The 20,533-nt window shown below is 39.2% G+C and overlaps 1 protein-coding gene and 1 pseudogene across 1 annotated transcript in view; both read right to left on the bottom strand.

The window, feature by feature from the left end:
* Positions 1-15,339, bottom strand: part of ME1 (malic enzyme 1) — a 175,742-nt gene extending 160,403 nt beyond the window's left edge. The window contains exon 1 of the mRNA XM_044757491.2: positions 14,473-15,339. Coding sequence (XP_044613426.2) covers positions 14,473-14,748 — 276 coding nt within the window. The 5' untranslated portion in view covers positions 14,749-15,339. The remainder of the gene's footprint in view (positions 1-14,472) is intronic.
* Positions 15,340-18,684: 3,345 nt separating this feature from the next.
* LOC106838843 (acyl-protein thioesterase 1 pseudogene) lies at positions 18,685-19,621 on the bottom strand (annotated as a pseudogene).
* Positions 19,622-20,533: the final 912 nt, after the last annotated feature.

Below are 20,533 nucleotides of genomic sequence, written 5' to 3' on the forward strand. Positions count from 1 at the left end.
TCTAGGTTCAACCTTGGTTTTCTCCTTTTCTGTCTCTTACTTTCTCTACTCCTTAAAAACCCTTTTGGACCAGATCCCTCGACAGCAGAAAGTATGATGTTTCACTGCTGAGGGCAGCACACAGGACGACTGTTCTTCGGGACCCTACCAATTAATCTACGTGTATCTTCTTGAGAAAACTGAGACTATCAAGCAGAAATGAAAACAAAATTCCTGGCATAACAAGAGACTTATATTAGAAACTATGTTTGCACGGAGAAAACAAGACTGAGAAGGAAACTTTGTCCTGAGTAATTTATCAGAAACTATTACCATTAAAAACAGAACAAACATATTCTGTATTCTGCACTAAGCATCTTTAGCGTTTCCAATTAACTTCAGGAGATTGCCTTCTTTTCCCCCTGAATAATGACTAAAAATAATCAGGCTGAACAGCAAAAAAAAAATTTGTCTAAATCACAAAAGTCTTTAAGATAAGTAATCTGTACATGTATGATGATTTATTATGATAACAGAACTTATTAATTTTAATGTTTGAAGCCATAGTTACATTAGGGCAAAGATGTCTGTATGTTTCATTCAACTGGTGAATCCCTAATATCTAGAATAATACCTGCCACTTTGTAGACAATCAACACAACTGCATAGGCAGTCACAAAAATGTGTTAGATTAACTAATCAATTAATGGTTTGCTACAACTATATAATTGCTATTACATTTTTCAGAGAAGAAAAGTGAGTAAAGAAGGTTAAAAAGAGTAGAGAAACAAGTGGAAAGCAATAATTGCAAAAAACTTGAAACAATTAAGCTACATCTGTACATAATATATTACTCAAGAGTAAAAAGAGGGGACAGCCCGGTGGTGCAGCGGTTAAGTGCGCACGTTCTGGGGTTCGCAGGTTCGGATCCTGGGTGGACATTGCACCACTTGGCAAGTCATGCTGTGGCAGGCGTCCCAAATATAAAGTAGAGGAAGATGGACACAGATGTTAGCTCAGGGCCAGTCTTCCTCAGTGATAAGAGGAGGATTGGCAGCAGTTAGCTCAGGGCTAATCTTCCTCAAAAAAAAAAAAAAAAAAGAAACTACTGAAACAGATGAACCTCAAAGGCATTATGCTAAGTGAAGGAAGCCAGACTCAAAAGGCTGCATATGCATGATTCCATTTATGCGACATTCTGGTAAAGGCAATATTATAAGGATATAAAAAATTCAGTAGTTCTCGGGTCCTGGGAGTAGAGAGGAGTTGACAACGAAGGGCAGCACAAGAGAATTTTTTTTGATGAAACTGTTCTTGAATGGTTACACACATTGTACATTTGTCAAAGTAATAGGACTGTGCACCAAAAAGAGTGAATTTCACTGTACTGAATTTTATTAGATTCTATAAAAAGTCAATTCAGCAGCTAATTTTCTCCTTACTTGAAAAGAATATAATTAAAATGACTAAAAGTTTGCTTAGCAAATTATTGATATATTTCACATTCCAAATTTTAAAATATCTTTTTTAAAAATCTAATTTCATTGTCTTTGAATTCTTTACCAGATTTTTTTTTCATAATTTATGATTTCAACTTAACTACATACAGATTTGATAAATGTGATATTACAGCTAATACAGCACATGTCTCCTAAAGGTATTATTTTCATACGAAAAATGCTTTAGAATTAATTTTAGTGTTAATTTTGGGGAGAAATTATTTATATGTAAAGAGTACAAAAGGAGAGGTCTTTATATTTTTATTATTTATTCTTCTTAAATAAAGAGATCAAATTGAGCTTTAGTTTTAAATATCATAGTTCGTTCAAATGTATTAACATAATTTATGTGCATATTTTATATCTACAGAAAGAAAAGTAATACTAATTTGCCCTGGACACATTCTACTGAAGGGTTTCTGGAAGACTCCTAAGTCTTCCAGAGCGCCAAAAATTGCTCTTTGAAATTGATTTTCTTTAGATTCTAACTGACAATATAAGTAATAACATTTAGAATTTTCCTAGTGTTATGCAACTTCAGTTCTTAAAAAAAAATCAGCTAGATGGGGGCCGGCCCGGTGGCGCAGCTGTTAGTTTCGCACATTCCACTTCGGCGGCCCGGGGTTCACCGGCTCGGATCCTGGGTGCAGACATGGCACCACTTGGCAAGCCATGCTGTGGTAGGCGTCCCACATATAGAGTAGAGGAAGATGGGCACGGATGTTAGCTCAGGGCCAGTCTTCCTCAGAAAAAAGAGGAGGATTGGCAGCAGATGTTAGCTCAGGGCTAATCTTCCTCAAAACAAAAAAAGTCTCCAAAAATCATCCAGATGGAATACACATTTCCAAGGTAAAATTTATATCGGAAAATAATCGTATAAAAATTATGATTTTGAATGCATTCAGCTGTACAAATTCTCTAGTGATAGTCCCCTTTAAGAGGCAAAAAATAAATTATTTAAAAACAATAATATAGTAACAACAGCTTCATTAAGAAAAAAATATTTGGTTTCATTACATAGCAATTTTTACTCATATCTGATAGAAAGTAATTTAAATTGGTATAAGTAATGATTCTAAAACTATATCCAAAATATATATGGCTCTAGATACCCTAAAACTTACAGTAAAATATCATAACTTCATAACACCCAAAAATTATTTCATCTAGGTATTATTGGATATAAGCAAGTATAACTATTTTGTAGTTTCTGACATGTTTGCTTAATTTAAAAAAAAGAAAGAAAGAACACCTCTATCCACGAGACCAAGTGGATTTTTAAAATATTGGATGAGAGATTTAATTAAATAATTTAAGTATTTCTCACTTAAAAGTCAGATTACTGATCTTTATAGATTCCTTATAAGGCTGAGAAGTTGTTAACCATCAATGTCAACACTACATTTTCCAAATATAACTCTTAAAATCATTCATAAGATTTCAAAATCCTTTCAGCAAGATGGAGTGCTATCATCCCCAAAGAAGTTTTAAGGCAAATTTCACAAAGTCACCAAACCAGTAGAGAAAAGTACCTGTTAAATAAGCAGGCTGGTAATTCTTCGTAAACAACTGAAACTACCAACGTACACAGATGACAAAAAAGCCAAATCAAAGATCTTGGATTGAAAGGTGTATGAATAATCCAAACCAGATGGGAAATACTGGTTGCCAGTCGAGTCCCTGGTAATCACATGCACATTTTACATTATTCTAAAAAATCTTATATGTGCGACTCAGACAAAATCCTCTAAATATGCCTAAAATAGCATGTATAGTGATTACTCATATAGTGAACCAGAAAGGTCACGGTTACAATTATCAATTGTGCCTTCATTTGCTTTAACTCTTTGAGGTAATAGAAGAATCTACAGAGTATGAAAATTAGACAGCAATTCAAAACGTTTAATAGCCAATTAAATTACACATGAATTTGTAAACGCCCCCTGCCTATTCCTGAATGATCTCCTTCAAGAAGGCCCTTCCTCCTTCTCTCTGGACTAGTGGAACGTGCCCCACCGTGCTCCCACACCACCACCTACTTTATCATGGAGCTTCCCATACCTCATGGTTCCTTCTAAACTGCTCCCGTCCCCAGAAGTCTGGGTGCTTCTGGAGGACACGCACTATGCTACTTGTATTTGTATGCCAGCACCTGTAATACCGTCAGGACGGAGCAAGGACTCAACAAATCTTAAACAAACAAATGGATGAATAAATATATGAATCTGAAACAACTTTTCAGTTCTATGTAATTCTATTTTGAATAACCAATCCCCCCAATTCAAATTCCAAACTAAGGTCTTTTTAGATCTGCAGTAGTACAGAGCACCCATGATTTGAAATCTCTCACATATTAACTGAGTTTTCCACTCATACAGTAGAATATTATTCAATTATATTAATCCACTATTAATACCTTTTTAAATTGACTTTAAACCAGGCATCAAGATCAACTTAGTTTGACAAAAAAGATATCTACATATCACCATGAGCGCCAAAGCTTGTGGGGTATTTTAAAATATCTTCATCTAAACCAGGGTTTCTCAACCTCTGCAGTAGCGACATCGTGGGCCAGATAATTCTTTGTTGTAGGTGCCTGTTTCGTACATTTTTGGTGAATTATAGGTTGCAATAATCTATATGCTTTAAATTTACATGCATACTTCACCAGCAAACATGAATTCATGGCAACACAGTAAGTCTAAGGAGTATACTGATATGCTTAGATATAAGTCTAAGGACCTTCATACTGACTTCTTTAAAAAACAAAATTTTATTTTAAATCGACCATATTGAAATATATCATCTTGCTATTTAAGTCTTTCATAAAGAATATATCTTACAATATCACACATTTACTTCCTAATATTTTTATATCTATATTTCATTATAATTGGTTTCTTTTGTAACACTATGTATTCTATTTATTTAAAACCAATGCTTTAAGGAGTCCAGTCCACGGACTTCACTAAATTTCCAAAGCGGACTTTGTCACAAAATACATTAAGAACTGTTGCAGAGAACTATGAAGCAGTTTCCTAAGGGATCTACTTCACTTACCAACATGATATTCCCAGGAAGGCCACAAGATGGCTTTCTTACTTCAGATCGACAGAGGAGATTTCCAGAAATGTTCTCTGCCCTCTCAGTTACTTTATGGGAGACTGTGAAGCTGATTGTATTGGTAAGGGTTCTCCAGAGAAAATGAACCAAGAGGATGCATGTATATATATATCATATATATATCAAGAAATTTATTATAAGGAACTGGCTCATGCAATTACGGGGGCTGACAAGTCTCCATATCCGAAGTGGACAAGCTGGAGACCCAGGAGGGTGAACGGTGTGGCACTAGTCCAAGTCCAAAGGCCTGAGAAACCAGGACAGCTGAGAGGACAGCTCCAGCCTGAAGGCCAGTGGGCTCAAGACCCAGGAAGAGCCAATGTTTCGTTCAAGGGAAAAAACTGATGTCCCAGCTTGAAGACAGTGAGGCCTGAGGGGTTCCCTCTTACTCACAGGAGGGTCAGCCCTTTTGTTCTATTCAGATGGGATGAGGTCCACCCACATTAGGGAGGGAAGTCTTCTTTACTCAGTCCACCTATTCAAATGTTAATCTCATCCAGAAACACGCTCACAGACATACCCAGAATGATATTTGACCAAATGTTTGGGCACCCAGTGGCCCAGTTAAGTTGACACATAAAAATGAATCATCACATTCACCAAATATTTTTCAAGTGTTTGCTGAATAAAAGCTTACAAGGCTTATAGGCACTAAACCAATGAAACAGTGACACGTCAAATATGGTCCACAGCCTCATGAAGCTTACGATCTGGAGAGCTGAACGGGATATTAAACAAATAGCTACACAAATAACTATAAAATAACAATGTGCTAAGCACAGGAGAAAGAAAAGGGAAAGCTTAAGATCTACCTTAATTTGGGGGTTAAAAGAGAAGAGTTCACTTAGCAGTGGTGTTAAAATGAGATCTGAAGGACATGTAAAAGAGTAGGAGGTGACCAGGTAAACAACTGGGGTGGTAGTGCAGGCAACAGCAGGGGCATAAACTCTGATGCAGAAACGCTTGGAGTCTTGGAAAAAGCGTGGAGAAGGAAACTGCATCAAATGTGGGAAGAAAGATAAAAAAAGAATGAAAATGTGGGAAGATGACACTGGGAACACAGGCAGGAACCAGAGCAGGCAAGCCCTTGTTAGCCAGGTAAGGTTTTAGACTTTCTCTTAAGAGTAATGGGAAGACCCGGCTCTTTTCTTGATCAGTTATGCCATTTCATGAAAATGCTACAAGTGAGTTAGCAGTGATCACCCCACAGAATTCGTTACTGAGGAATCCCCACACCGAGGCTAGCTCAGTAAAGAAAGACAGAAGAATGCTTCCGAACCAGTTTCAGAATACAGGTAGATGATAGAGGGATCTGGGATAATGATCCTCTGTTTTCCATATCTCCAGATGATTCACATACATTCTCCCATCTGCAACTTGTCTTTCCATAACGCCACTCCTGTCCACCACACTAAGGGCATATCTGATTCATGCCCTACACCAGTAACATTTGAACTTACGAAGATTAACTTTAAAAAACACACTTCATACAATATTTCTAGTATATAATGGAAACACTGGTCACCAGAAACAGTTGCCTCTAGGAAGGAGAACTGGCTAGCTGGGTCACAGAAGTGGGAGGGAGACAAACTTTTCACATTTTTGTATCTTCTTTTTATACAGTGAATCTATAAGGCAACTAAAAAACATTAAGAACTATTAAGAACATTTATCTCAATCTCCAAGAATATTATAATCTTATTATTTACATTTGTTAAATCTCTATCCTTGTTTCTGGCAGCTCTGGCTATGGCAGAGACTACTGATTACCTACTGCCACATCTGGTGTCCGCCTCCTCCCCAGTGAGAGAACTCTACATTATTTGGGACAGCAATGTATCAGACAAATGACTACAATTCCGGACTCTCCTGTAGTGAGATGTGGTCGTGTGACTGAGTTCTGAACAATAACATGTAAGTGGAAGTGTTGTGCAGGACGTGGGCAAGGCTCCTTAGAGAGCTCATCCACTGGAAAGCAGACCTTCTTGTGTCTCTCTTATTTCTTCCACAGGCCAGCTTGGGATGTGCATATGATTTCTATAGACCTATAGTCAGTTAGGACCATGAACGGACCTCAAAGACGGGAAATTTAAAATAGAACTACCATATGATCCAGAAATCCAAACATATCAATTACATAAAGTGTAAATGGTCTAAAGACAGATATTGTCAGAAAACGACAATGGCTACAAGTACTAGATCATTACAACTTCTCACCTACATGTTCCCGTGAAGATCCAGGAAATGTCAGCCGTAACCTCTACGTGTCACCATTTCCAGCTCTTCCTTTCGACTTATGTCATTAGATCTTTCAAATTAGTAATGTGGCGATATTTATTAAGCTTTGATTCTCAAAGGAGGATTTTTTTTTCCATTTTCTCAATTGAATTTTCTCATGATTTGGAAAAAGATAAATTTCCTGAGAAATTCAAGGAAGGAATTCCTGTATGGAAAGTGTGTTGTCTCTTTGGTGTGTCCTGCACTGAGAGAGATATGTTCAAGCCTTCTATTATTAGTGTTTTATTTATCTTTGCATGTCCGATACCATCTTTTTTATGAAGGTGGCTACTGTGTTATTTGGTGCATACATATTCCTTACTTTTGTAACTTCATTCAGAATTGTAACTGTCAGCATTATAAAGAGTATTTTGTCTTAGTTAATGCTTTTTGACACGAACTATACATTGTCTAATGTCAGGGTAAACCTGACTTCTTGCTGTTTGCATTTTCCCATATCTTTATTTTTAGCTTTTCTGTAACATTTTGTTCCCAGTGTATCTCTTATATACTGTATAGTTTGCTTGTGCTTTGCAAAACAATCTGAAAATAATTTTATTAATAGATGAGTTATTCTGTTATATTTATTGATATGACCATATGTTTACTCTCTATTGTCATATTATTATGTTATAGTTACCATAAATATGAATTAAATAAGCAAGATTTGAAGTAAAAAATTTAAAGGCCCACAAAAATGCTCATTAACCAAGTTTCAATTTATTTTTAGCTCTGAGTACATAAATAAAGACATTGTTTTGCTGACTAACCAGACCTCCCACTATTAGTAACAACAATAATGTTCTCATAGTTTCAAGAATATTGGTTTAAAAGATATCTCAATTTGGATGTGTAGATGGAAAACAAAGGGAGGCTGGCCCAGACTGCCACAGCCAACTAGAGCCCCATAGGCAACACTAACACATGGAAAAGAAAGTTACTCTGTAATAATCTTCCCAGGTATGTGAAGGCACTACTCAAAGAAGTCATGCAGCAGAATTTTTTTACACTATGGGTTGTAAATCATCAGTGAATCACAACCAAAACTTTCTATAGAACAGATACTACTAGAGTGCACTAAACACAGCAAGTAAAAGTATTGTATTATGAAATTTGGCTTCAATTACATAAGTGTATTATAAGTGTATATAGCTGAGGCTGCCATAGCAGGTACTGGACTAGGTGGCTAAAACAACAGAAGTGTATTTTCTCACACTTCTGGCGGCTGCAAGTCCACGATCAAGACGTCAGCATGGTTGCTTACGTTCTGTGACTTCTCTCGCTGACTTGTAGATGGGTCATCTTCTCCCTTTGTCTTCACCAGGTCCTTCCTCTGGTGTGCATGTCCTAATCTCCTCTTCACGTAAGACACTGGTCACATTGGATTAGGGCCCACCCTAAAGACCTGATTTTAACTTAATTTCCTCTTTAAAGGCCTTATCTCTAAATTTGGTGACACTCTGAGATCCTAGGGGTTAGAACTTCAAAATGACTTTCGGGAGGCACAATTCAGCCCATAGCAATAAGTTTATACATATATTACAAGTATGTGTACTGTGTCACAATCAAAATTTTGAAAATATCTTAGGTGACTCTAAATACACTATTTAAATATATTTTAATATATTCTAAGTTTAAGGGGCCTAGCCCTAATGTTACAATGGAATCTTAGGCCTCCTTCAGTCTCCAGATCTCCAAGTCTTGGCAAGACAGTTTAGAATTTAACTACCAGAGGGATACTTACAATGTAATCATGGACATTCATATGAACATGCCAGTACTTTGGCTGATGTTCTTATTCAACCATTTCCTGATAATTTAAAAAAAAAAAAAAAACAATCCTGGGCAAGCCCGGTGGCTCAGCAGTTAAGTTCGCACGTTCTGCTGCGGTGGCCTGGAGTTCGCTGGCTCGCATCCCGGGTGCGGGCTTACACACCGCTTGTCAAGCTATGCTGTGGCAGGCATCGCACATATAACATAGAGGAAGATGGGCGTGCATGTTAGCTCAGGGCCAGTCTTCCTCAGCAAAAAAGAGGAGGATTGGTGGCAGATGTTAGCTCAAGGCTAATCTTCCTCAAAAAAAAAAAAAATTCCTAATGTTTTAGGGCTAGAGTTTGTTTATTAGTATGGAAGCTCTAATAGTTATATTCCCATGTTTTTAGAGAACATTATTCATTATTATATAGACTTCCCAAACTACCAGATTAAACTAGAGAAACTTAAAGGTGGGGTGTCTCTCCCCTCTCTTTAAACACAAAGGCCTCAAGTATCTGAAAACAGTTTAATCAGTAGCTAACTTAGATAAACTTTCAGGGCCGGAAGGAAAATATTGATGTTTTAAATTATCCAAATTCATTTAAGGCAACAATAATCCCTTGTTTTAAAGTGTACTACATTACACACATTAAGCTAAAATCAGGTAAAAATTCATACATAAGACACAGAATATTTTACATATCATTATAAGAATGCAAACAACCACACTTTACATTTAGGCCCCGTGTCTAAGAAAATTTCTTAATCATGCAGGTTAGAAACATTCCCAAATCAGTTCTACTGAATTGTAACATAGCTGATGATCAATCCTGGATCTACAAACTGTCAACAAAATGTGCTGAGTTGGCTCAATAACATAAAATAAATAATGATGTAATGAAAAGTCCACATCAAGAGATCCTGAGTCTGTGACAGTATTTCGTCATGTCACTTTTGAAAACCATGGGAAAATAGCCTGAATATTTGTTTTGTCAGAGTAATTATTATTTCCAACGTCAAAAAGACTAAAGGCTGATTTCACACTACTAGAGCTTTCAAATTTCACATTTGCAGCTTGCTTCCTCTTATCCCAGTGAAACTGACTGCCCAGGAGCATACCTCTATGTTCTCTAACAAGCCATGTTCTTTCATACTTCCAAGCCTTTACACACTTTGAGCAGAGGACTGAGAAGCAAAAAGCTTTCCTTTTCCTTCACAAAGACATTCTTTAACCTATACCTGGCATTCTGTGAAAATGTAAGAGAGATTGCAAAGGTCATGTGACGTCAGTGACACTGATTTACATGAAGCTGAGAGTAAACGTAAATCTCACTCCCAGAGAGAAAACATACTTTGGTTTTTTATTTGAAAATTCATAAAATTAAAGAGGTAACAGAATCATATCAAGAAAAATTCAAGAGAGAAGAGGGTAACTACACTAAAAAAACAAGTACTTTACAATTGTTCCAGCTGTGAGTTGACTCTTTATATAAAAGTACTATCAGATTAATTAGTTGTAGAAATAAACAACCTCCAGTTTTTATAATATATAATAGAAAAAATTCACATTCACCATCTCAAATAATCTTGTCAACGTCTGAGTGAAGAGGCAAGACAGAAATCATATTACAATGGAAACATAAGTACACTCACAGCAAGAATCTTATTCACTGCCATATCCCCTGCATCCAGAATATTACCTAGGATACAGTGGGTTCTGAATAAATAAAAGATAGAGTAATAATTTCATTCACCTATCTACAAGGACAGTAACTGAAGCTAGTTAAAATCTCACAACTGATAATTGGAAGAATTGGGACTTAGGTTCATTTCTTCTAGACACAAAGTCTTAGAACGTCCATTCCATTCCATAGAATTCCCCACACTTACCAAAAAGTTAGAAGGCAATCAGAACACAAAACGAAAAATCTCAAACCTATTGCTCTCTTCAGTATTTTGGGTACTCTGTAAGACCAGTCTCGAGAGTTCTCAAGTCAAACCGATCCTTCTACTCACTAGAGCACAACATCACTTTGTTTTGTGCTATCCTATACCATTGCTGTTGTTCCAACTGCAACCAGGCAACAGGTGTGGAGGCTTCTGGCTGCACCTCCTCGTTACAGCGGCTCTCGCATCAGCTGGAGTCTACGTTAAATAACATATCAGTTTCTCCAACTGCTGAGGGAACGCCAGAGAACTGCAGCAGGTGAAAATTTCTGAATGATTCCTCCTGGTATAGTTTACACTGAAGAAAAAGAGGAAGTTTAAGGTATCTTTCCTTCATAGTCATGAGACCTGTTTCTCCTTTCCCTACAACACATCCAGCTAGGTCTTGCCATGCCAGGACACAAGCACCTACAAAAGCACTTGCCCAGAAGCTCATCTTTGAGATTTAAAAGTTACTAACGCTGCGCAGAAACGACTTTAATAAAAGACTGTCACTAACGCAAACTGGATCAAACTGCCTAAAATATTGAAGAGCGGAGTCTTTTGGAGATTTACCTGTAGGTCATGTTACTACTTAATCTTAAAGATATGGAAGCCATGTAAGCACATGTTAACTATGACAGAACCATCAGTTAGTGTTTTCTACCACTGCATAGAGAAATAAAGTGAGTAAATTGAGAAATAAATGTGATTACTTTTATTGTGTGTAGAATTTTAATTTTGAAGAGTGATTTATGAAACATTATTAGTCACGTGAAAATTCCTGAGGAAAAAACCTGAAATACAACTTATCTAAAACAGAAGGTATCCTTGAAAATCATAAACATTAACAGTAAATTGGATAAGCACATATAATATAAAGACAAGCACCTCAAAATATTTTGGGCTGTGCACAGAAAGATACTGAACCTCCTACGTGTGAGGCAGAAGTACGTCCCCAAATGCTACAATGAAAGCCCACCTGGGATGATGTATATTTGAGTATAAGCCAATAGCAGGAATCACACATGAATTACCACCAATGAAGAAAGACCCTATTTCTCTTAGGTTTTTAAAACATTTTCTATTTTTTAATTCAGATCATATCTACTGTTAACTCTGATTTTTACCAAGACTAAGAAACTCCCTAAGTTTAGCCAGTAAGTAATTAAAATTTCATGGGATGGTCAGGCTTAAAACCAAATTCCAACTTTTCTTATCATATTCCATTATATAATATAATGGTATAGGGAGTCGACAGAGCTTAAGACCTCAATGTGAATTTATTTTCAAGAAATAACACTAAAGAAGATAAATGTCTTAAAATAAGGCCCAAACTACCCCTTTAAAAGTGACCTGCTTAAAAGCTGAGACTGGAAGACAAAAAGAAATGAAAACATGGCTCATACGTTCATTAAATAAACATTTACTTAATGTCCACTGAGCAAAATTCTGTACTAAGTATTACGATTCCTTCCCTATGACAATCAAAATAAAATAAAAAATTCAATGTAGTAAATACAAAATGACATGGTACAACTGAACACATAAAAAACAGGTGTTAAGTAATGATAGCAGGACCAAGATAAAAAAGTCTTCTCTAGAGAGAACATTAAATCAACCAATGACAGTTTAACTACAGGAATTACACACAGACAAAAAGGAAAAGATTAAGTAAGAGTTTTAAGTGGAAGGCTAAGTTGGAGAACTAATGCGAGAAATTTGCAGAAGATAGTAAACCTAAGTGACAGATTGATTTTACATTCAATATAATAGGAAATAATAACATATTATAAATACTTGGATAATAGATGAGTGACATGAAGAAAATGCTAATTGATGAAGACATTTCTCCCATACCTACATGTAGGACAGACTATAATACTGAAAACAAAACCAGATACACTGTTGCAGTTACCCAAAAGGTGAGGTAATGAAGGGCTGTGTGGGTGTGGTTGAAGAAGGCTTCAGGTGGCCTGGTGACCAGCCAGGGTATTAAAGGAGGGTAAGAAATACCAGTTTTTCTTTAGAGGCAAGGTTATCACAAAAATGAATAAAAATTCCTGGGCTACTGGAAAACTTAAAGGCCCAGAGGTCTTCAGGGCAGGCAGATCAAAAAGGTCCCACAGTTATGGTTTCAATGGTACATATGAGGATATTCTGTTACTTCCATGAGGCACCACACAGCTGAGCTGCCTTAGAACTGAACAAGAAGAGTAAGGCTTATTCCAGGAATCGCCCCAAAGTCGGTGACCTAGATTTTAAATCCAATTTGATACTATGCCGACAATAAAGTTCAATTACAAATGCAAAAACATGTTCTTAACATGTTAATCCTGCACCTTTCTACCTTTGGTAGAAGATGTCTGTGACAGTATTATTCTCACGCAGGAATTAATCCTTACTTGCAAACAGGATTTTACTATCATCTACTGTTGATGTAAACAGCAAAGGTGTAATTAACCTTGCTCAGAGATTGCCTATTACATCTACCCACTCGGAACAGCCTCTTGCCCCAGACTTGAGGAAATTCAAACAGGTTATACTACTCATGTGATACTTAAGTGGCGACCCATTATTTGGTCATAAATTACAGCAGGCAGGTACACATCACAGCCATAAATTGTTTCCCTACGTCAAATTTTACCTGTGTTCTAAGGAAAATAGGCCCCCACCTGTAGAATAATAAAAAGGGAGAAAAAAGTCAAACTAGCAATTAACTTCATTTTGAAGAGAAAAATAAGTTAGAAAATATTTAAAATTTCATAATTCTTTATGACCACAAATACTAAATAATCATAGATTTGTAACAGTCACCTGTCACCACAAAAATCAAAAAGAACTCACACTACCTCCAATTTATTAAATAAAAGAAATCACAAGTCTTCAAGCCATTAATCGTGATCAACCAATCACCAGTGAAGACCATGTTGGTCATCACCAGCATGACTAGGGGGAAAAAGCTGAGGTCAGGTTCTCACTGAAAAAGCGTGTCTACGAGAGACGACGAAAATGACTAAACAGAACTGTGTGCTAGCCGAAGCATTTTCCATGTACTAAATAAAAAGGAAATGTCAAAAGCACAATCCAGAAACAAAGCAGGCTATAAAATAAGTGTGACTGCTTCGTAAATAGACGAGCAAAATTATAAATTCTGATATGTTTTTCATCTGAGAGAGATCTCAGATGTTTACACTACATTACCAGCGAAGAAAACTGAAATGTTAGCAGGATCTGAAAAAGGGTCTCTAAACAGAGCGTACACTGAATTCCCTTTTTAATAAAAATAGGAGACCAAAAAAAAAAAATTACTTTCCAGAAGGCCAGATTCAAAAACTAGAAAAGGCCTTACTCTCAGCCCCACGTCTAAGACAGGGCTCTGTACCAGGCCATGCAAAGTGTCCCTACCAGAGGCCACCCAGCACATTCCCAGACTCTTAACCGGGTCACTCCAGAAAGCAGGGGCCTCGACTTCAGGTCGTTAGCGTGATCCGAGGCTCTCAGAGCACCTGTCCGCCCAGGCTGGACCAGGAGGGCCACCTCTCTCCAGCAGCCTCCGACAAGAGCCACACCGACTGGACCCAGTAAGGGGGCGGCCCAGCGCGGCTCACCTGGCAGCCTACCTGCTCCCCTTGCAACAACACTCCGATCACGCACTTCTCCTGACCCTGTTTTCTGGAGCTTGGCTCTCGCTTTGGACAAGGAAAGCCACAAAGCACCAAACAAGCTCCGTCTCCCTTTCCCCGGAGCGGGCTGCCCGGGCGCGGAGGCGCCGGCGCAGCCCTCCCATCCCCGCCGGGCCCAGAGCCGGCGGCCGGCGGGCCCGCGCTCGCGCTCCGAGGCACGGAGGCCGCTGCGCCGCGCTGGGGGCGAGGCGGCGCCAGGCGAGCGCGGGTGCCGACCCGGGGCTGACCTTGTTGAGGTGGGGGCTCCGCGTCACGGCGTAGCCGCGCTGGTGGGTGTGGCGGCGGCGGCGGCGGGGGGCTTCCGGCTCCATGGCGGGTGGCGGGCTCGGACCCTGGCGGCCGGTGGATGCTGCTGGGGCGCCCGTGCTCGACTGCGGCGGCGGTGGCGGCCGCGCCAGCGAAGAGCCGGCGGCCGGGGGCGGGCGTGGGTGGCGAGAGGGGGTGGGCGCGGCGGGAGGAGCCGGTGTCCCCAGCCCGGCGGGCGGCGAGAAGCGCTGAGTCATGGCAGGAGATCAGGCGAGCGGGCGAGTGAGGAGGAGGTGGCAGCGCCGGGGGCCCGCGCCTCGCGCCTGGACAACCACCACGACCCGAGCAGCCCGTGTCCGCGTGGGGCGCGGCTCAGTGCCGCGCACGGGGTGCCCTCCTGACCCCAGCGCCCCCCGTGCGGAGTCAGGCCGGGTCCCCCCTCAGGCTTCGCGGGCGCCGTCACCCCCGGCCGAGGTGGCCGTGCAAAGGGAGGCGGGAGAGGACGGCTGCTGAGGCCCGGAGGGGGACCCAGGGATGGAGGACTCTTGAGGTGGCCCCAGGGCTTGTTTGCAGAAGACCTCGACTGAGTGATGAGAATCAGACTGCATCCCTCCATTCTTGTTCGGTTCTTCGAGGGTCTCTATCCCAAGACCTGGGTGCCTACCATGCCTGGGGACCAGGGGGCCTGAGGCTGGAAGGAACCAACCTTGACCCAGAAAGCTCAGGCTCGAGTAGAACTGGGAGTAAGCCAAGAGGGGAGTGCGGGCCGCATGAGTCTCTAGGTTATCCAGGGGAATTTTCTTGTAATGCCGTTAAAAAAAAGGCAAGGTGTGTTAGGGTGCAAATGTATTACGGCCCAGTGAAGAGTCATATTCATTTTGTATATAATTTTCCTCAGAGTTCTAGAAGCCAGGATATTTAAGAACCTCTTTCTCTGAAAAGCAATGGGTAGCTCAATCTTTAACGGCTTCAGTTTTTTCTTTGGTAAAAGGAGAGGGTCAGAATAAATGATCTTCCAGCGCTAGAACACTTGAAGTTTCAAGGAATAGAGGAGCAGTCAGATCATAGCCGAAAGAGGTGTCTGACACAACGAGGACTAAAGCTTTCCACGCCCCAACTTCCTTTTCTGTTAAATAGGATTGCTACTTTCTACCCTATCATCTCTGCCTATGATACTACAAAAGAGAGTGTGTGGGATTGATTTGGTGATTTCATGTATCCATCAACTAGACATACATTTAATCGCAGTGTTTTATTTCTAATTGTTATTTTCCTTATCAGAAAGATTTGCTACAGTAATTGTTTTTGACCATACTTATATTCAGAAGCTTCTTAGGCCTGGTCTTTGAATTATCTAGAATCAGTTGTTTTATTAGAGAACATTTTATTGGCATCACAGAGTTCTTTAAAAACATTCCTTGCATTTAAATAACACTTTTCACTGTGAATTCTATAATCCATAAATAATTAACTCTCCAACATCTGAGAAGAAGGTGTATTTTACAAAAGTCACTCTCTCGAATTAACTGAGGCCCATTACAATTAGAGTGCTTTATGTGAGACAAAAACAGTTTAGCAACAGGCCTGGGAACCAAACAAGACGCCGAAGAAGAAACAAAAATGGTAATACCACAGAACCTTATTATAATGTACTTCTTATTACATAAATTTAGATATATTCCCTGTTATTCCTGTTTCTGTAATATGATACCTACGGATAGGACAGCTGTTGTAAATATAGGGAGTAACCTGGAAAGAGTGTGTGGGCTCTTCGCCCAAGCCGCCGTTACAGAGGGATTACAATATCCTCCGGTGCTGGTAAAGTTCACATTTCTCTGCCATGTTTACTGCTCTTATGAACGGAGCCCCAGTCAGCTGGGGGAGCCATTTTCTATAGTCACATGCAATTCCAGGAGTACTGGGAAGAACCTATGTTTCCACATAAATGGTAGCCAAAACGTTAAGTTTTTCAGTCCTTTTTAATCATTTGTAAACTTAGGTTTTATTGGAAAAAAAAGCATGTTAAAAAAACACATAGAAAAAAACTCTTTTGCTTTAATTTTCCTTGTAAGAAAGCACAGTTGTGCAGTCACTCTGCACACAATTGGTAAAATTAAGAATGAGGGGGCCAGCCCCGTGGCCAAGTGGTTAAGTTCTCGTGCACCACTGCGGCGGCCCAGGGTTTCCCCGGTTTGGATCCTGGGCGCGGACATGGCACCACTCATCATGCCATGCTGAGGCGGCGTCCCACGTGCCACAACTAGAAGGACCCACAACTAAAAATATATAGCTATGTACCAGGGGGCTTTGGGGAGAAAAAGGAAAAATAAAATCTTAAAAAAAAAAAAGAATGAGTGTGATTCACAAACTAAAGGACTAAAACCTGTAGATTTCTGTTACGTAGGTGAGAATACTGTCAGTCAAAATCAAGTTTTTCTTGCCCAAGCAAGTTTAGTCACAATAAGCTCTAATCATTTTAAAATATAATTGTAGTACTCTGATCTAATGTCATTGAGATTTCAACTACAGAAAATGCAGGAAATACCTAATAGCACATACACCATTTCAAATGTTTTACTGTCATGAGAAAAAAGAAAGTCTAATAGAAAAAAGATGTAGCTATATTATAGTTTGTGATGTTATGTAAATGATCCTGTATTTCTTAACACAGAAAGCACATTACTGCTATGTAAAATAAGTTCCAATTTTTTTTTTAGTTGAAAATCTAAACATGCCTGGTTCTCATGTGTTTCTGTATGAGGGGAAGACCTTTGACCTTTTGGGGTTCTAATTTGAGAATTTCAAACACGAGGAGAAAGTCTCCCAGGGTGGCCGACCTAAGAGTTCAGAAGCAAATGTAAACAGCTGAATCCTTGGGATGGCCAGCCCCTAGGGCAAGAGAGAGTTGACGTTTTACCTGCATGCTACAGTGAGGACACAACTTGAATGAGTGCCACTGGAGATGAGGCAAAACTTTACCTCTACCCATCTTAGGTTTTCAGCTGGGACTCTAACAAGAGGGCAGATTAACAAAAGTGGAACAGTTTATTAACAAATGCAGCGTGCATCACGCAGGAGAAACCTAAAATGAAGAGTGACTGAAGGCAGCAGCTTAGAACTGTGGTCTGTATAGCATCTTCAGCAAAGAACAGTAGATTTGTGGAGAAACGACAGGATGAAGAAAAGCTGTTTTAGGCTTTCAAAGGCAGCAAACTGGGGAGGTAAATATATGGGAAGAAACTAATGGAGTAAGGTTTGTTTGTAGATTCCTCTGGTCCTCAAACCTGCATATTTTGGGGTGACATCTCCTGCTTTCCTTCATTAGAGCTTACACCTGGCTCTAAGGATTCCCTGCTACAGGTTATTGGCATTTGAATATTGTATTAATAGATATAACGGGTACATGAGTCATCTCATTAGAATGTTTTAAAGAGAGGTACCCTTATTTGTTCTATTCTTTAGTTTGTGCAAAAGCCCCATCCTCTAAGGGACTCCACAAAAGGTCTAGAGCTCTACCGAGCACAATTTTTTTTTTAAGGAAGCACTATTACTCTTTATTACCACTTAAAAGCATTATCCTTATTATTAGGAATAATATAATACCACCTCATTCTTATTATGTATTACAATCATTACACATATATGAATACATATATAAGAATACAGATACTGCATGGTGACCAATTTTGGAATTAATCCATAGACTAAGTCACAGCATGCATAAATCATTTATATCTTAACTGCTTATTTATACTTGAATGAGTTTTCATTAAGCATACTAATAATTTTTAAATGATGTAATAAAAAATCTGGTTGTGGTATTTTATTTTGCTGAATTACATTTGGGAAAAAGAAACTAGCTGTTTCACCTATTTTAACACTAGTACATTCTGGATCATGTGATACAATGCTTGTAAAGAAACTTAAAAGATAATAAATTTCCCAGGAGGAGACAATATTTAGTCTGTGTCATTGGTGTGTATTTGCAAAACTTTTTTTTGTTTTTTAAAGATTTTATTTTTTTCCTTTTTCTCCCCAAAGCCCCCTGGTACATAGTTGTATATTCTTCGTTGTGGGTCCTTCTAGTTGTGGCATGTGGGACACTGCCTCAGCATGGTTTGATGAGCAGTGCCATGTCCGCGCCCAGGATTCGAACCAACAAAACACTGGGTCGCCTGCAGCGGAGCATGGGAACTTAACCACTCGGCCTTGGGGCCAGCCCCACAAAATGTTTTAACACTGCAAACGTTAGAAGTTTCGACACTGGGCACCAGAAGAGGTTTATACTCCACTACAGTGATGCTGGTGTACTTCTACACCAGGCTTCTGAGTGATGTCAATCAACTGGAGGTAGGAGTTTATCATTTATCAGTTCCTGGTGACGTGAACTGTGCATCATGCCTTCATAGGTTTTGAAGGTTACATTGGCTGGATTTACCAATGTTTTTAGCTTTTCAACAGTGAGAGAACCAACCATTCGGGGAACTAAAGGGTCGCAATCTCCATGGCACTGGAGAATAGAAACATCTCTATTAACGCCACTGATAGGACCCTGGGGAACCCATCTCCGTGGAAGCCCGCAGCTGAGTGCAGTGATGCCTGCCGGTTTCTGCTGTGTGGTAAGAGCAGTGTATAGAGATAGTGCTCCTCCCTGAGAAAAATCCTCCCAGCTAATTCTGTTTGAAGAAATACCTTTCTTCACTCCTGCTTTATCAGAGCTTTAACGTTTTCTGCCCTCTGTTTAATTCCAGGTTCATCCTCCGGTAAATCTGGTAAGTACACAATAATACCAAACCAAGAAGGCATAGCTATGTTACATTTAATGTAACAGCCATAACTGGCACATGTGGTAGGTATATTTGATATGTGACTTTCTGATACCGGCAAAGACTTCTGCCCACCCACGCCCTGTTGTCTCCCAATCTACGAAGGAAAGCACCACAGTGGTGGCCCTTTGGGTGGCAACCTCAATGGCAGGTAGTGTGGCAGACATCTTGTTGACGTGTCCAAAGCACAAAGGAGAGTGGCGCCTGCCACAGCCCCTCTAAAGAGCCTAATTTAAAAATCAAGGATCTAAACTAGTGGTTTTCAGTCTTTATCCCATATTAAAATGACCTGAGAGAACTTTAAAAAAACAGTCTTGCCTGGGCCAAGAGTTGATCACTTAATTAGTCTGGGTTATAGCACCAAGATTTTTTGCCCCAAGATCTCCAGCTGATTCTAATTTCAACCAAGGTTGAGAACCACTTGTCTAGAATAAGGTTATGAAATTTTTGCTTGCATCAGAATCAGCGGGAGGGCTTGTTAAAGCAGGGCCCCACCGCAGAGCCTCTGATTCAGTAAGTCTGAAGAGGAGCTCAATAATTTGCATTTCTAACAAGTTTCCAGAAGATGCTGACGCTGATGGTCAAGTGACCACACTTTTGAGAACAACTGGTCCAGAGCAACACCAACAGAAATATAATGTGAGCCACGTATATAATTTAAAGTTTTCCAGGTAGCTGCATTTTTTTAAAAAGTAAAACAGGTGAAATTTTGTTTTAATAATATATTTTATTTAACCTAATATATCCAAAATATTATGTCAATATGTTATTAATATAAAAATTATTAATGAGATGCTTTACTTTCTTTTTTTTTGTAGTAAGTCTTTGAAATCTAGTGTGTATTTTACACTTACAGCACATCTCAATTTAGGCACCAAATTTTTATCAGAAATACTTGTTCTGTACTTAAATTTTATAAAATTTATGGTTGAAATAGTAGATTCATAGACCCAAGTTGTTGCAAACATACTTAGAAGTTTTCCAATAACTAAATTCAGTATCTGTTTTATATTTAAATTAAAATTTCAAAAAATTTAAAATCAAGTGCCTCATTTGCACTGGCCACGTTTCAAGCACTCAATAGCTACATGTGGCCAGTGGCTTTTGAATTAGCACAAATCTAATCCAATGCATTTGAGTCCTTCATTAAATGTTTTAAGTGATTGAAGAAGGTCAAATATACACATGTATATTTCTGTGATAGTTGCATAGGGGT

The sequence above is a fragment of the Equus asinus genome, chromosome 24 (genome assembly GCF_041296235.1).
Source record: "Equus asinus isolate D_3611 breed Donkey chromosome 24, EquAss-T2T_v2, whole genome shotgun sequence".
In the NCBI taxonomy this organism is placed as follows: Eukaryota; Metazoa; Chordata; class Mammalia; order Perissodactyla; family Equidae; genus Equus; species Equus asinus.